Source organism: Ambystoma mexicanum, chromosome 2q (assembly GCF_040938575.1).
Source record: "Ambystoma mexicanum isolate Mex_15411 chromosome 2q, UKY_AmexF1_1, whole genome shotgun sequence".
Taxonomy (NCBI): Eukaryota; Metazoa; Chordata; class Amphibia; order Caudata; family Ambystomatidae; genus Ambystoma; species Ambystoma mexicanum.
Genome location: NC_090924.1, coordinates 414,483,912 through 414,502,878, shown reverse-complemented (window position 1 = coordinate 414,502,878; position 18,967 = coordinate 414,483,912). Strand labels below are relative to the sequence as shown.

At 42.0% G+C, this 18,967-nt stretch overlaps 1 protein-coding gene across 1 annotated transcript in view; it reads left to right on the top strand.

Moving 5' to 3' along the window:
• The window catches only part of LOC138568722 (extracellular calcium-sensing receptor-like), an 87,677-nt gene extending 81,542 nt beyond the window's left edge, over positions 1-6,135 (top strand). Inside the window, exon 5 of the mRNA XM_069646505.1 lies at positions 5,216-6,135. Within this exon, the coding sequence (XP_069502606.1) occupies positions 5,216-6,135 (920 nt within the window). The remainder of the gene's footprint in view (positions 1-5,215) is intronic.
• The last annotated feature ends 12,832 nt before the right edge of the window (positions 6,136-18,967 follow it).

Genomic DNA, 18,967 nt, shown 5'->3' with positions numbered 1-18,967 from the left:
GCATGCTTTTGCCAAAGCTCAGCGGAATCTAGAAAGATCAACTGATAGCATGAAAACCCACTACGACCTGAAGACCACCAGGAAGGAATATACTGTGGGGGACCGGGTCTATCTATACAATTTCCAAAGGAACCAGGCCAAACAGCGAAAATTTTTGCCTACATGGAAGGGACCATTTGAAATTATAGACAAAATCTCCCCTGTAGCCTACAAGATCCGCATCCCCAAAGGTAGTTCGGCGGAAGGGGAAGACAAGTGGGTCCATATTAATAAGCTAAAGTGTTGCCATCCCAGGCACACTCTGCAGCAACTGGAGGAGTCCTCTGCAATACCAGAGAGGACCGCTCCAGATTAGTTCAGTTCCAACCCTAAAATATCCCCCATATGGTCTCTAAAATCTTATGATTCTTGTAGGCAACTGTCTTTGAATTATATCTTGTTTTTCAAAATAAGAATGCTATGTCTCTTGATTTATAAAATGTAGATGCCACCCCACTATATCAATAGTAGGGGAGAAATGTCTATGAATAGGTATTGCCGCTTTTGCTTTATCATCCTAAGAAAGATGAAACCATGGAGACTGACCAAGAAGAACAATCCGGGGACCGGGAGCAGAGATCCGAGGGGCCCGGGGTACCACCCAATATTCTCATCAGGACTGGCGAGGAGAACCGATTGATCCAACCGGATGGAGGAAAAGATGCTGAACTGTGCCATCTACGGAATTGGAAGAAGATGATGCGGACATACCAGCGCATGGATCAAAAACATCCTTTGCACCCGACTCCCCCTCGACTCCAAATCAAAGCGCAGTCCGGCTGGGGGCTTGTCAAGGGTTTTGACCCATGTTGAATCAATAGACTGGGTAGATGTGGGGATGAGCTGTTGCTGCCCATTATTCTATCCCAGAACAAACTAAATCAATAGACTGGGTAGATGTGGGGATGAGCTGTCGCTGCCCACATTCATGCCAGATTCCAGAAGAACCGTGCAGTTTGCGCACACCAAAATGGTCACCTAATCTGCCACCCACCAGTGCAAAGAAAGATGGTTCTGTTCAAAATCCGTTTTTATTGATGTCAAAAAGTTGCTAAAATCATGGGCACAAGACCACTCTAAAGATACAACCTTCTTGTGGGGGTTTCCACATCACCACTCTACTGTAAGGATGCCATCAAAACAATGTTAAGCAAGGATCCTATACTATCAAGCAAAAGACCACTCTATTGAAATGCATTAATTCAAGACAGATCCCAAAAATGGGTGCAGTACCAGCTTTGTCCACAAACCGGCGCTAGCGGTCTAAACTCTGACAGGAGAACTGCTACTTCAGAAGCTAATCAGCCTCCTGAGACAGCTGGAAACTTCAAAGGCCCGCTGGTTAATTAACACTCTTAACCACCTGCTGTTCCCAGAGACAATCTGATTGCATTAAAAGGCCAAGAGGCTGGGAAACCTTATCACCTCAGAGGCCCACACAACAGCCCAGGAGATCACATGGACATGCTAACCAAATGCAGAGTGGCCCCCTTGCCTGCTGACCTCAGCCGACACAATAGACTCTCTCCCTTGAATGGGGTATGTTGATTTTCAGTGTGGACTGTAAACAGAGCCCTGCCTGGGAGCGGAGAGACATGTGGTACTCCCAAGTTTCTGGTGGCGGACCCAGACACTTTTGTGGAATCATATTGCAGCAAATATATGTTTAAGTTAATTGCTTCTAAAATGTTGTATTAAGCTCACAAAAATGTGCAATTTGGAGAACCTTAATCTAAGAAATGTACCCACAATTCAAGACTTGATTCAACTTTGTACCATGTTCTGAGGCAAATCCCCGCTATTTATTGATATTACAGACACTGGGTTTATGCTAGAAACCTAGTAAATTACTGGAATGTGTGTAGAAGGGTGGTGTAGTAGCGGAAAATAGGTTGTTACTCAAAATGTATGTATGTTAAAAATCTGACACCTTATCATCTGAAACTTATATCCCTTGTGCACATTGGTGTAAAATCTGAAAACGTTTAGAGGTCGTTATCTGGATGAAAAGGGGCAGAATTCTGTCAAAAGTGGACACGGCATCGTACAAAGACAGGGATCGGATGGTTTGGTGCTACAGAAAATATGTTAACTGGACCTATAATATTAGAAAAATGGTACATAGATAAATATGTATTTGGATCAAAAATAGATTTGTGTGCAATTTGACAAAGGGAGGATCCTCTGACCATAAACCTACCTCATCACTCTGACTCACAACTCAGTTCCCCCAATCAAGGGAGAGAGGAAATCTTGGCCAATGATAAGTGAGAGGGGCAGGCTTAGTTAGGACCAACGCACACACCCATTTTCTAAAGATATAAAAGGAACACTGGAACCCAGGTAGACACATTCACTTTCCACTTTCTTGCGGAACGCTTTGCCGGGAGACTCCAGACTTCAAATCCATCAATTTCCAGAGACAAGAACTTTGAAACCAAGCCAGACTTAAAGCAGAGAGGCCTGAATCCACAAGCTGAGTTCTCTTCAGCAGGCCTCAAAAATCATTTGCAAACTATTCAACCGCCGGGCTGTGCGGTTTGCTGCTTGCTAAGAATCCACTTGATCCAGACCCACAGAACCAGAGACCAGACGCTGTGAGCAGAACCGCCAGAAGTCCCGTTCAACCTGTTGACCAGATCCGTGACGCGGACGAGATCCGTGACGAGGCCCATTCCTGTCCAAAATCTAGTGTGAGTACCCAGCTAGCACTGTGCCAAAACCAATCTCTTAGTTTAGAATAATCTAATCCAAACTATTTTAACCTATTTAGAACTGCCTCCTAGAATCATGTCAGTCTGTCATCTTTAAAACTGAAAACTGTCATCTGTCATTCTGAAACTGTGATTTAATTTCTGAAAAACTACCTTCACAAAATCGTCCGTATCTCCGGAACCGTTTGTGCTAGGAGCGAGTTTTAACTGTCATCTTAAAGCTAAGATTCTAAGCTTTCCAACGAACCCTTATAGTGCCTCCGTAATTGCGCTCGACGCACGCGACTAAATTGCCGCGATTTAACATTTTGCTTCATTTCACGGGTAAAAATATTTGTCCTTGCTTTCCTTTGGTGAAATTCGTTTGCAACCTGACAATCATTCATAGAGCATTGCTAAAGTGATCCTGAATTAATTTAAAGTATCTCTCACTCACCCTGAACCTCCTATAGGGAATTAAAAGCCATTTGAGTATATTTTTAACTTCATTGCCACCACAGTTAAAAGGATTTTGCCTGTGTTTAAAACTCCTACCAGTTTTCCTCTAAGCTTGCTAGGGGGGAACTGAATTATATTTGATTGCATTCCTGAGAACTGTGTGCTTCCCTTCCATCTCTTTTCATTGCATAAAGGGGGGGGGTGAATTGCTACCAGGGAGAAAAGTGATTGCATTGTTTTGGTTGAAATCATATCAAGTTTATTTTCTGTACTGCATTTCTTTCATCATTGCATTGTCTTTGAAGCCAGATGAGCATTCTCCGCTACTTTATCCTCTCTATATCAACTTCTAAGCCATTAAAAAGAGTGTACCACTATAACATTATCCATTGTTGATCAACATCATATTCTCAAGTGTGATATCAAATATTAATTTATTATAAAAGTGTGATATATATATATATTGTTTAATTTTCAAATAAACCTTTTAATTTGCAAAACAAACCTACTTCTTGGTTCAGTGGGGTCAGGGGGAGTCTAAGAGAGGGGTGTTATATAAGGGTTGTCATCCAGAGTAAACAAACTGGACATAAAAATATATCAATAAGGGTTTCTCTCAGCATCCCAGAATAGGCATTGACTTAGCTGTAGTGTTGAATTGAATCTGCTTACATTCTGTAAGGCTGGAAGGTGGCAAGATGTGGAGCAAAATTGCACTTGTGATAATGAAGAAGATGTGTTCTAAGTATACAGCACAGAATAATGATGTGATTTTAGACAAAAAAAGAAGGTGTCTCCCAAGAGGGAAAGAACAAGTGGCACAATCCAGGAGCCCATCTAGTCAGCCATTCACAGTGACTGTGAACTGCACAATGATTCCCTTTTTTCACATGTGTAATAAGAGCTGTGTAATTTGCTTAAGCTATTGTAATGTATGTGTGTAGCTCGGGATTATGCTAGGTGTCTGAAGGCTCCATCGAAATGGTTATTTATGTTAATGTTGTCATATTTTAAAGGATGAATGGAATATTGAGGGCAGGCCCATTGTGAATGATGCTGTGAAGAACTGAGTATGACAATCACCCCAGAGTCGGGGTGGGGGCATACTAGGGCCAGTAATCACCCGCCAGCATCAGCGAAGGTCCAGGACCATTACTGGCCGTGGGACACCACCAAAGTGGGGGTAGTTGCTATGTTCACTCTGAGGAACCGGCGTGTAAATTGTTTTTTTTTTCCACTGGAGACAGGCTCCCTGATTTTTGTGCGGGCCAAATCTCCTATGAAAAAAAAGACTGTGTCATGGACATAGAATTTGAGCTTAGTGGCTGAAATGAACGGCGATGCCAGGAGCACCAACAAGTAAGCAGGGTGGGGGTGGCCGAGGGTTGGGGGATGACATGGGGGATGATGTGTGTTGCAGGGACGGGTGGGAAGGGGCAGGTGCAGACGGCTGGAAGAGGTGCAGTGTGGGGCAAAACAATGCCAGCACATGGGGAAGGGCCTCAGGTGGCTGAAAACGCAGGTGGTACACTGTTAATACTCACCTGCGTTTCCAACCACCTTATTGAATGAACGCCTTTCCTCGGGTTTGAATATGTGCTTTATCTCTGTGGTGCTCCTTTATCCGTTGAAGCAGAGGGATCCTTCCATCAGGGGTGAAAGATACCTAGTGCTGTATGTCCTCGACCTGCTCTATATATTTACCTCTTATGTTGAAATTCATCTTAAATTAACCTCATTTGCTCCCAGAAACCATCTGAGCATTGTCTGTCTACTTCCAAACTTGTTTATGTCACCTACAAGTGGGTATAGGTCTCTAGTAGTAGCTGTACAGTTTAGGTTGCCCCTTGGCGCTCTTGCACTGTATAGCTTAAAAAATAGTTACAATGCAGATCAGCGTGGTTACTGCAATAATCCAAAATGAAAATATGTATAGGTTTTAGAACATTGATTGTTTTTTTGCTCACAGCTGTTAAAAAAACTCAAGTTCTTTTCTGATATTAATTATCTTTTCTTCTCATCAGATTCTTTAAACTGCGTGAAGTGTCCCATTGACTACTGGTCAAATAATGAAAAAGACAGGTGCATACCAAAGGATATTGACTTCTTGTCCTATGAAGAGCCATTGGGTTTTATTTTAGCTTTGATCTCCATCTTCCTCTTTTCCAATGCTGTTGCAATATTGTTTATTTTCTTAAGGTATCAGCACACTCCAGTGGTGAGAGCAAACAACCTCCAGCTCAGCTATCTTCTTCTACTTGCCCTGATGCTGTGCTTTCTCTGTTCCTTGGTTTTTATTGGTCGACCCCAGAAAATTACCTGCATGCTCCGTCAGGTTATTTTTGGCACATCCTTCTCACTTTATGTTTCTTGTGTGTTGGCCAAAACAATCACAGTTGTCATAGCCTTCAGAGCCACCAAGCCCAACAGCAACTTAAGAAGATGGGTAGGATCCAGGACTTCATACACAATTGTGCTGACCTGCTCCATTGCAGAGTCTGTCATTGGGATTATCTGGCTGGGAACCTCACCTCCATTTCCTGAGCTTAACAACAGTGTCACAGTTTGGAAGACTGCTGCTGAATGCAATGAGGGTTCCATCCTAATGTTCTTCTTTACATTGGCTTTCCTGGGTCTCTTGGCATGTGTAAGTTTTGGAGTTGCATTCTTAGCCCGTAATTTACCAGACAACTTCAATGAAGCCAAATTCATAACCTTCAGCATGCTTGTGTTTGTCAGTGTATGGCTCTCTTTTATCCCAGCTTATCTAAGCACAAAAGGGAAATACCTGGTAGCAGTTGAAATATTTGCAATCTTATCCTCTGGTGCAGGACTTTTATACTGTATATTTGCTCCCAAGATTTACATAATCTACTTGAGACCAGAAATGAATACAAAAGAATTTTTAACCAGGAAATCGACAAAGACCAGCAGACATACATGACATAATTTCAACTGTACTTGAGAGTGGCCTTTGGACATGATAATTTGTTATCGCCTGAAATGCCTGGATCATCTACACATATCACCATTATTCTGAACCCAAAATCTCCCCAAGATGCTGCTGAAACACCCTCATGAAGCACTAGTAATCGTTTAGTCACTTTGTATTTAATTGTCATTCAACATGCACCAGGCTTGGTTTCTGCATGCTCTGGCTCACCATGACACTGTGGAAGGCTCACAGGTCTGACCAGGGCTAAGCAATAGATCGTTTGCACTTTTCATACAAGCACAACGCTAGGGATTTGGTAAGATGACATTCATTTTTGTTTGGTTTTCAGGGAACTTTTGCAAACTTATGAATCCTGATTTCTGACATATAAACCCTCCCAAATGTAGTTAGGTGTTTAGATAAGAAAGTAGAATGGCATTGTCATCTGTGTTTTCTTGGGCCTGGCTTCAGAAAACACAGGCTTACCATGCAGTGAGTACATTCCAGACATACCCCGTGGTGCAGGGAACACCTCTTTTACTGCAATCTGTCCTTTTGGTGCTGTGTCCCATAGAAAACAGTTGAGCCCCACAATACATGTGGTCCAATTGTACACATACCTCCTCCAACCTTTCCTGCTTGTTCCTGCTCATGCCTTCCTGAGAATAATGTCTATCCCTTGCCCTCATCTCAACTATCGGCTCTGCTCCTCTCTACCACTACTAAGTGTTCTATCATACTCCAGGCAAAAGTGCTTCAATGCCATACAATATGTCAGGAGGCACTATACAATGACATAACATAACATAACAGAGGTCATCATGCATGCAAATGCATGTCCTGGCCACAATGCATGTTGGCATCTTTGCACAAGTGTAGGACAAGGGACAAGTAATTTGACAGACATCGATGGGCCAGAGGTTAAAACACGTGCCTGGAATGAGAGCATTGACAGGCAATATGGGTTCAATCCTCCCCTCCTAATTGCCTCCTGTTTTATATTATTAATTTCCCTCCACCCGTTAGTATTCTTCACAGTAACAAGCTCAATGTATAGAACAGTAGTCTTGTTAATATTATTATTATTATTGTATTTATTGAACGCTGACCTAGCTTCAAGAAGCAAATGAGCACTTTACAGAGGTATACAACAATAGAGCTACATAACGGAGAGGTATACAAGAAAACAGATACATAATGGAGTGCTTTACAGATGTAACAACAGAACAGATGTACAGAAGAGGGTAGGATACAGAGGGGAACAGAGGAGGGGCGGCCAGCATCTAGTAAGTCAGGTGGCACGAGGGGCGACGTGATGATCTAGGTGTTCAGGAGGAGGCACTCCTTAAACAGATGGGTCTTGAGTTCTTTTATGAATTGTAGAAGCGTGGGAGCGAGTCTGATGCTGATGGGGAGGAGATTCCATAGTCCTGGTGTCTAGGCAGAGAAGACTTGTTTTCTGGTCCTTTCCTTTTTGCAGCGATGGATTTCAAGTCTGCACATGTGCTTGCTTCTGGTGGTGTGTTGTCCGCCGGATATTGGGTTTGATGACTGTGGCTGGCTTGTTAAGTACCTGCAAAATATTTTACTAGAATGATGGTCCTAGATGTTTGTTCTGTAACTTGTAAGCTAACTTTATAACAGAAAAGACATTAGTGTTATTTGTTGATTGACCAGTCTTTCCAGAATGCGCAGGGTCATTTTGGCATGTGTGTGGTTGTAAGGCATACGTTAAAGGACTTGTCCAGTACTGCAAAGCATAAAGAATAATAGCTCTCGACCCTTGAACAATGCAAGAATTCTTGGACTATTAGAACCATATTTTGGAAATAAAAACACCCGGGCTATCTATGGAACTAAAGGGTATATGGAGTTCTCTAAGAAAGTGCATGCAACCTTCTAGAACAGTTTGCCCAGTCTTCTCATCCATGTGGATTATCCCGCCCAGTGATATGGCACTGAGGTTGGAACACCTAATAACAAATACATTAAGAAAGATTATTTTGACAAGAGCTTAAAATGGAGGGGTGCCTGAAATATAAATATTCCAGTACACTACATTATGAGATGAATTGTGTAGGATGAAATGTTGCTTATTAATCTATGATAATTCTATAAAAATATGTGTAAGGTTTTTCCAAACCAATCACAATAAAACATATGTAAATAAATAAATAAGTGTTCCAAATTATTTCCGTCTTTTAAATATATATCTACCAGATTTTAAATGAACCTTTCTTTTTATCATGCAGCTCTGCCAAATACTCCTGTCTACATGCTGCTTCTGCCTCTCCCCCATTCCTTTATAACGATCCCTACCCAGGACAACAGTGACTAGAATTTGGCTAGCAACAGATTGCTTGGATTATCAGAGCTGTGAATTTGCGCTGTTGAAATATCAACCCAAACAATGCTGGTGTCCTCTGTTAATGCCTTAATTGCAGTGACTTGTCAAGGTCATATGTTAGCATTATTGCACCTTATGTTCATATGAGTTACCTTGCAGAGCTCAGTCTAGAAGGGGAGAGCCATACATTTCTTGATTGTGTCTATTGCATCCAAACACCAAATGAGATGGAGGGCATCTTGGATATTCGATGACCCTTTCTGCCTCCTTTCTACATCCCAAAGTCCCCACCCATTCCACCACATTGGGGATACTGCGCAGCTTTGTACACAGCTACTAAGTTGATTTCAGCAGCGCAAGAAGTACCAAATTCTGTAATGTAGAAAGTAGGTTTGTGTATCCTAATAATGGATTGTCTCTATGCATTATTAGTCTCGGCCAGCGTCTCCCTCAAACCCCAATTATTACAGCAAGGGTTGCAGTTATACACTCTGCCTTGTTATTTTGATATGCACAATATGGTCCTGATGGATCGAGGGAAACGTTGTATGTAAATTTAATCCATGGAAAAGGTATTTGGCTTGCCCCATGTGTGATGTTTCTTTATGTTAGTTATATTTCAGCAGCCCATGCAGGCCATATGAAAAAAGAAAAACCTGCAGAGATGATCAAACGCATCTCCCATGGCTCCTCAAGTGTTCAGACCCCTACATTTCCAATGATCTGGGCACTGGGCATGAAGCAGGGATAGGTAGATTCCATCGCAGGTTTTTCCATCAAGGGAGAAATCCTCACATTTTGTTCAACTAATTTTACTGCAAATGTATGTGGGGGGAGGGTAAGGGTAAAATAAAAGGTAGAAGGTGTGCAGGGGGGCTGCGTGGGGTCTCCCCCGCATACTTTTATGGTAAAATGCCTTACTAACAAAAAAAACAATACATTCTCCGTCAATTAAAAAATCTCGATGAAATGAAACATGCACAGGAGAGCAAAGAATGTCATACACACCACGTGTCATTCCATCTCTAATTCCAATAATAATATTTACTCTGCCCATTCATTAGGTCAATGCAACATATCTATGGCAGCTATTCAGGCAAGGCTGTTCCAATTCCTAAAAACATTAACATTTTGGTTAAACTCATTCTGCGAACAATACAAGAAAAAAAGCCCTGGTTATCTAGACGGACCACACTTCTATCACCGGAAAGACTAAACATAGCAAGGCCCTATGCAAATCTCTAGCAAAACGTGTTGTCATTACTGTGTTGGAGGGGCAGAAGACCAGTCTGTGGACTAGCCAAAGCAACAAGAGGATGGCCAGTGAAACAACAAGAAATGTATGTGATTACTATTCAGTCAGTCAGTCATGTCAGTCAACAAGTGTATTCGGATTTCAAAAATCCATCAAACACAAGAAATACAAAATCACAACACATAAAAAAAATTCCAAACTGTGCTCCATATCCAAATGTAATAAATCAAAATTACTATTAATTTAAGGAGCTTTTAATAAGTGCAACACACCACTTCAATGCAGTACTGGAAACATTACAGAAGGATGGCACATGATTCCGTAGCAGTGGCGTGCCCCAGCCAATATCACAACATCATGCAAGAGAGACCTAAACGTCAGTACAGTAGTTATTGGGCACGTTGGATGTTTGCATTTATTGAAGAACAGGGTGCCATTTAGAACAGAAATGACAGAGAGTGGAGGCAGACCTTGTGTAATGTACCTTTATATAGGAGCAATGTTGGATTGAACGTAATGTAGTGGCAGTGGTGAAGGGGTAACTGCGGCAAAACAGATATCAGAGATAGGCACAAGAGGGCATAGAAACAAACTTTATAGAATGAGTCCAGGGCGTACCTATTTACAAATGTACACATTACAGAGAGTAGGCATGAGGCAGACTGCAGGAGAGGTGGGTTTGGGGATTTGTTTGGATGGGGGAGGTGAGGGCTTTGGGTGGGCTTTAACTGATTGCTAACAGATGGAATTTGAGTCTCCTTCTGAAAAGTTCCAGCGAAAAGATGATACCTACGGCTGGTTGAGAGCATTCCAATGGAGGGGGCAAGTAGAAAATTAGCAAAGCAGGAAGGGGCATGAGTAAGGCAGCTGATAGGTTGTAGTAAGGGAAGAAGTGAAGAGTTTGAGAGGAAGAGTATAGCTAAAATCACTCTGCAAGCTAGACGGGCTACTCCTGGATGTATTCATACACAAGTAGCAGAACATTAAAGATAGAGACATTTTGTATGCCAAACCATTCAGCATGGTGACTGCAAGTACAGATGGGGCAGAATCTGGGAAGGTACAGACTTTAGGACTAAGTTGAGGAGTGAAAAAGATTAGATGGGAAGACGCCAAGAAGTACGCTTGCATGGCATCCCAGATTATTGAGCACAACAGTAGAGAGAGAAGGGTTTAGTTGAATGGCGTGTCACATGTGGGCAGATTTTAAACTATTTAGTAGTTGCAGTACCCATGATGACCTGGAAGAGTGTCAGGTTGCTCTTAAAGAGAGCCCCTTTGTTTTGAGCCATGGGTTCAGGGGTTCATAGATAAGGAGGTCAGGGGAGAAAAGAATGGGAAAAGAAAAAGGGGGATATCATTGGTGGCAGAGTGAAAGATTACTTCCATCGTTTAAATGCTGAACCTAAGGTAGCATAGAGCCATCTTGTGGTAAATGGCAGTTAAATGGTTGGTTTAACGTTCAGCGATTACAGGGTTGAAGGAGGAGAAGACAAAGATGATTTGAGTATCATCAATGAACATTTAATATTTAAATCAAAGTGATGGGTTTACATGGAGAGGAGGGGAATGAAGGGAAGAGGAGTGGGCCCAAGACTGATTCTTGTGAAACGCTCCCTTGGAGGGGTCCTGAGGCCGAGGTGATTGAGTCCCAAGAGATGGATAAGAGTGATCAGAGTGATAGAAGGACACTCATTCAAGTAAGATGTCCTTGAAGCTATGATGAATCAGAAGTGTCAATGGCAGTAGAAAGGTCTCAATGTATAAAGATTAGGGAGAGGTGGAGGAGTAGGGGCTCTAAATTTCAATGGTTAGGGTAATCATTTTAGCATGCACACGTAAGCGTGGGTTTGAACTGCAGTAGGGTCTCAGTGTGAAACTTAGTACTGGACTCAAGAGTGTCAGGCTTAGGAAGAATTAAATAGATGCCAATGCACACAGCACATGATTGAAATTGCAAGTTGCTTCAGGATGATATTTCGACAGACTGAGATGCACTGAACATAATACTAATATATTAACATACTAATCCAACCCAACCCCAGTTAACTGAATCCCTTAATAACATTTTGTGCAAATTAGTCCATGATGAAATAGGCTGAATGCAGATTGGGAAAATGCATGAAGCTCTTTAAATGGGAAATTAAACCTGCAGGCTGAATTTGCACTGGGTGATAAAAAAAGTGAAGATCCTAACCACTGAAAACAGGGCATTGTATTAGAGCAGGAAGCTCAAGGAGAGATGTATCTTTTGCTCTCCAGCTATGAAATCACATGCCATTTCAGTAGAATGATCTGCTCAAGTGGAGGTGTTTCCCTTGAGTGACGGGGGTTTGGAGAAGGAGTAGTGATTAATTCATCTTCGCAAACTGAGAGACGAAGTAACAGAGCGCTGGGTTGAGATGGAATTCAGTGCTGGCAGGCTGTCTGATGCTGAAGCAGTCTTTATTTGAGTGACCCTGGGCGAGGCAGGCAGAAAGATTGGGGAAGTTCTCCATGCCAAACTGAATCAGAAATAGGTAAATATGAGGGTAAGTGAGGGCTGCTGTTTTTAATTAGGTCAGGTAGTCAAGATTAAGTTGGTCACTTCATATTAGGTGTTGGCTATTTTTAATGTGTATTGAATCCTGCATTTATGTTTTGAAGAGCCTTGCAGTGTTTTTTTTAAAGTGTAATTCTCTTGCCAAGTTCCTTGTTGCCAAGGACAGTTGGCAAGACGTGGCACAGATAAAACACTGAAAGCTATTGAAATGTATTCACACTGTTAAATACCATGTGAGCATCAATGCTATTTTGTGCAATTTGCATATTTCTATTGCACGATAAAAAAACAGATTTCAAAGTAACGTTTAGTCTTATCACATTTATTCTGCATTTAGTCTCTTTTATTTGACATGCATAAAAAGACAGAAGTGTGGTAAGAGATATCTCAAAATAAAGTAGCTGCCGTGAGCTGTTCAGATAGAGAGTTTGAATGAACGCGCTGTATTTCAATTGCATGCTGTACAATTGTTGAAACTCAGCCAAAAAGGATGTAGTGTGGTATTGTACAAAAGGTACCGCAAAGGGGCATGAACCATTCATCCAGACTGTATCAAGTCCAGTATCTTACTTGCTGTTAGTGACCCTGGTAAAAACAATTATTAGGCAACATTCTGAAATCAGTCTCTCGCCTTTAAAAATACACCAACGAGTTACCACAATATCTTACCAAGAATGATCAAATATCACCAAATACCGCCATAAAAATACCACAAAATAATAGATATACCCCAAAATATTTCCGACAGGTGGGAGTGGTAGGCATTGGTAAGAGAAATGGAGACATCAATGGGAACAGTTTCAGTTGTCAGTTTTGACAGTTGAGGAAGTACCGTAAGACATTTACAATTGAAGAAAACACTACTGAGCATTTTAGAATACTGGGTAAGCAGACAGGGTCGGACTGGGGCAATGACAGACTGTTTGAGTAGTACCCAATGGGAAGGGTTGACAAAATGTGATGCAAATTGTGCATTTTAAAGAATATCTATTCAGTAACACTGGTCAAAACTACTAGCCACATGGTGAAGTAACTTATCAAACAACCCACTTTAGCATTTTGTGTTTTTGGTTGCCCTATTGCCCTATAGGCCAGTCCAAGCCTGCAAGCAGAGCTACAGGTCAGTAGTATTAAGAGTGGTTGAGATATGACTCAGGGTTCTTTATGAGAGGTATGACTACAGCTTGTTTGTATTTTGGAGGAACATTTGGCAGTTGAGATAGGTTGAATAGGGTGCAGAGGTTTGAGGGACTGATGGATACAAGATATTTACTAATTTGTGCAGCAAAGAGGCCAGTTGGAGTGCAAGATTGGTTGGCAGAGCAAATAATGTGTAGAGATTCAGATGGGGCAGTGTAGTGGGATGGAGAGGAGAGTATGGGGAAGGTGGGATAATGAGAGAATGACAGAGTAGGCACAAGGTATAGAAATCCATAGACAAAGTAGGATGCAAAGTCATTGGTGGTGTGAGAAAAGGACATTGAGTTGATCATGAGTAAAGCATGTCCTGAAGGTACAGAGATATCTCTGTGGCGGTGTGAGCAGAGAGAGGAAACATTGTTTGAGTAGTAGAGGGATTTTATTTGTCCATGTCAGGAGCTGTGGTCAGTGTCTGTAGTGTGTCCTTGCAGGCATTGAGGAGAGTGGCCAATCAATTTTTGAACCAGCAGCTTCAGCAGCAATGCATGGTTGTTTTTAGAAGCTGCATGATTGGGGTAATCCATGGATGAGGGTGCAGGAGAGGTACAAGGAATTGGTATGGTAGTGATTGTTGAAGGGAGTAGAAAGTGCATAGTTGAATTCGATAAAGTAGAGCCCAACTGAGCGATAAAGTGATGAAACAAGTACTTAGGGATAGATGTTGTCTTGGTTAGGTAGAAGACCATAGAGTTTGGCTTATCCTAAGGTTGGTGATGGATGAGAGGAGGGGATGAGAACATGGGGAGAAATAGAGATTGAGAAGTGAATAATTGAGTTGTCAGGGAGTGCTCAATTGTAAGAGTGAAGAGTACCAGGGTGAACAAATGGGAAGAAAAGATATAGAGAGTGCCCTTTGGTCTGGATGGGAAGGCTATGTAGTTTTGTGAGTTGTTAAACAGAGTAACGTGAAGTTGGAGCTGATGGGTGGTGATTATGGATCATTCAGATGAGGTATATGTCACCATTATGATGGCAGGCACAGCAGCTGGGAGTGTTTTTAGCAGAGGTCTGGGTAAAAAGGGAAGCATTTAAGGAGGCCTATGGGTGGTTGATAAGGTGGATAGTAAGAGGGGTGAGAGCAAGGAGTTGGAAGCAGTGAGGTCAGAATGGAAAGAATTGCCAATGGTGTGTCCTTGCCTATCGTGATGCCATACCACAACCTTTTTCTGAGGAACAAGCAGAGTGAGAGAAAGCAGCAACTTCAGGGTGAAGAGTTTGCAGTGTGAGAATGTTGATTGGGTGAATACAGATTTCAGTGATAGTCATTGCCGCAAGTTTAGGGGGGTGACAAACACATATAATTAGTGATAACTGCTTTTGCATGGGGATTGGGCATTCTGTAAACCTGACACCCATGGTGAGGTCAGTGACGGCGGTGGCAGAATGCAGGGGATGTAATACAGTGAGTATATAAAGGCAGATAGGTAGAATAGAAGAGGTTTGGGTGGATGGGATGGGTTTGGAAAGAGAGGAGAATCCTGAGTGGCATTTGAGAGGAGAATAAAAGATTGGGTTTGACAGACACTGGCAAGGAGGCAGGGAATTGGAGGTTAGAGAGGTGCATGGACAATGGCCATGGCATAGATAGATAGGGGAAAAATAGTAAGGGAGATTGGACTGTGGAAGGACTGATGCTTAGTAACGAAACAAATGAATACAGTGGCTCTGGTGGGCAATGAGCTCATGTTAAGGGAGAATTGACAGCTCAGGGGCAACGCTTTTGTCTTGGAAGTGAGACAACGCAGGGCAACACAAGTTTCAATCTCGATCCTGTGCTTAGAAACGTCTCCTGGTATTACGCTCGTTATAAATGAACAATTATAATTATAATTAAGTGCACATGGTACTCTGTGACCCAAGAAAGCAATGGTTGAAACACATTTGCAGGGTCCTTGCTGTCTAAAGAAATAATGTCAAGGCCCTAGATGAACAAATAAAGCATTTTTTAAAAATATTTTACATTTTCCTAGGTGACGTAAATATGTTTTAAAGATGCAAAGGGTCTAAGTGACAAAATATAACAACTGGAAAGAATTCAAAGGGTCGTATGTGGCCAAAAGAAATTGCTTTAAAGGGTGCAGGTGATAACTGCAGTTTTGATATAAGTGAGTAATTGCAGAGGTGTAGGAAGGGGTACTGTATGGATGCAAAACTGGAGGAGAGAAAAGTGCAGAGCGTGTGGCTCTAGGGCCTAAATCAATTGAACATTTCCAAACATAACCATCTTGCTCTAGTGCCAAAGTAAGAGGAGACTTGTCCGCTCACAACAGTTTCTCCACATCCCTAAGAACATTGATAAAGGTGCAAAGAACATAACTAACGTTACAAATAGAAGCACATGCCAGCAGCAAGTACTAGTATGGGAAAAAAGATCAAGAACTGGTGGGTGACAAGTGAGAAGAAAACAAGTGAATACATTAAAATATAATATTAACAAAACATTTTACAACAAATGAAGTAAAATGAGAAACTTGACAACATCCCTGGCTGCAGCAACCAAGACACCAATTGCAGGTTTTCTACTGGAGCCTGGGCGTCCGCTAATTTTATGGAAAAGGTGGATTCAAATGTTTGATACTTATGTAATACTGATAGGGGGAGACATGTTGAGCTGTAAAAGAATAAGCTATACTCTTGAGTCTTGCACAACATGAGAGCAGAAGGACACATTAGATGTGATGGATATCCGGAATTGGAATACGTAGGAGATGGTGACAAAGGTAACTTTAACAGTGTATTAAAGAAACTGCCAACCACTTTGGTGCCAAAAAACTGGGTTTGAAAGGCACAAATTGTTTCAAAGAGTGCAAGAACCAAATGAACCTGATGAGAAATATGTTGGGGCACTAAGGGGTTTAAGCAAGGCTTATGATTTTGCCGATATGACCTCGTCTCTCATCAGAGATCAAGTGGTCAGATGTATTAACAATGTGAGGATACAGGAAAGACCTGTGGCTAAAGGCCTGTCACTTGAGGAAGCACTGTCAGTTGCACGAAGCATAGAACAGACCGCCATCTACATGAAACAGATTAAGGTATATAAGAGGGACAAATCAACTGTTTGTGCTCTCAGACCTATGACAGATACCAAACTGCACAAGAACACTGGCAAAGGAAACATATGGTTAAGCTGCAGCAGCATAAGAAATTTTGCCAATAACCAATTTTGCCCAGCAAAAAATGCCCATTGTCTCAAATGTAGAAGATCGGGCACACTGTGCACATCAGTGTAAAAATACAGGACACATACCAGACAGGGAGAAAACAAACACATCTACTGAGCAGCAAATCAGAGAAGTTGATAACAAAGGGAGTTAGGAATTTGGAATAAGGAAAATGTCTAACCGCACTTTTTAGCCTGGAAGGAGTGGCTATAGCTATGAAAGTGGGCCGCAGATCCCCATGGACTATAGTGTCAGAGATCAATTATACAAGTGAACTGATGCGTGATGTTGCAGATTTCTTACCCTTGTACATACATCACTTAGCCCACATAGAAGTAAACAATGATTTAATTGGAAGCATCCAAACCAGCATAGCTTTCAAGGGTAAATAATGCAAGATGTGGATTTATGTTACAAAGAAAGGTTCCTCTTTACTAGGATGGGAGGAGCAAAGAGTGCAACACATTTGAATCAAATCTTGTGCTGAAGAACTTATGAAAGTCTAGGAGTTGGCGACAATTACCCATGGTATTTTATGAAGAGTTGGGAGAGCTTCAAGACTTGGAACACCATATTAGACTTAAGGATGGATCTACTCCAGTAGTTCATAAAGTTGGGAAATGTCCACACCAAATGAGAGATCACTTGAAATGTGAATTGGACAACATGCTACCAAGTGGAATGATTACAGAGGTTGAATGTTCAGAATGGTTGGCACTTATGGTATTGGTAGCTAAATCAAATGATAATATAAGAGTATGTATTGATCTCAGAGATCTCAGTAGGAACATTTGGGTGGACAGTCACACATTACCAAAAATTACAGAGAGATTAGCAACTTTAGGAACTAAAGGAGCTATTTTTTTTAATGTGATGGGTCTGTCATCGGTGCACCACCAACTTAGACCTTTAGATCGGTGCCAATATCTTATATCATTTGTGACACCTCTGGGAGCATTCACATTTCTAAAAGGCTGATTGGATTAGTTTCAGCAGCATTGGCTTTTTATAGATCATGGATAAGATACTAGAAGTGTGTGCCGAAAACAGTGGTATTGCAGGAATTTATCCTAGTGTATGGTGACACTAAAGAGCAACATGATGATATTTTGGACACAGCATTAAGTAGGCTTAGAACGCTAGGAGTGTCCACGCAAAGGGGCAATTGTAAAGCGGGTATCTCGAAAGTGGAATATCTTGGACATATTTTAACAGGAAGTGGGTTGCAGAATTAGTGTCAGTGTCTACCCCCAGCGCCATGCTACACCTGCCCACAAACAACCCCGAGCACTGCGTGCAGTGTTCAATGTGCACACAACAAAACTCATGCATGTGGCAACAAAGTGCAGTTCACACAGCTATTATGGGTCCCCTGGATGTTTCTACCTTGGCTAGGCACAGGGCCTAACAGGGTGCACCTATTGGTGCCAGTGAGTAAGCCCTTGTATTAACATTATTGAAAAGGGACCACAAATCCAAGTACGCCTTGCAGTGGACATCTTGGAGGTGTGGTCAAGCCTCTTACACTCAGCTGCACCCCAGACACTGCGCTTGCTGTTTCAACATTGGAGACAGCAGGCACATTTAAACATCTCTCTTGCAGATTGCTCAGGGCGTGGCTCAAAGTTCACACAGGCACGTCCCCACAGCTCTCATCTGGCTTCTGTGACTGAACTATACTCTAGGTGGGGCCCACCTGCAACTCTCGCCACCCCACCACATCCAGCAGCTAAGTAGCAGGAGAGCAGTTGCTCTAGAAAGCGAACCCTCACTGAGTTTGGTTGCATGGCACAGGACTCGCACTCCATTTGGCAGCAACACACAAATGGTGTTAAGACTCTGAGCCATTCATTGACTTACGCATTTGTTTCTTTGAGGGGCACGGAACAAAATCACCATGATTCACAATCTGTAACAAGAACAGGCATCCCGTCTTCTAAGGCTTGAAAAAGGTGACCTGCAAACATCTAGAACCACAGATAAGCAACTAGTGTATAGGCATGTATTGAGATACTAACGGATATAACTTTGGGGCATTTTTGTGTGTAATTTAGTTTGCATGCTCTGACATATGTAAACTAATCCAGTTTGCATGCCATAATATGTGTGATAGGCAACACTAGTGAGGCACAATGGTATCAGGTAATATTATCCCCACCAAAAATATCGCCGTATATAGGGTCGTCAGGAACGGCCATATTTTAGTGGGGATAATATTAGGGTTTTTTTGGAGCAGGGGTTGGTGGGGTGTCCCCAGCTCCTTTTAAAATAATACAGGGGTTGCGGGGGTGTCCCCCGCAGGTTCAATGCCTTAATATTGCAACAAAAATATG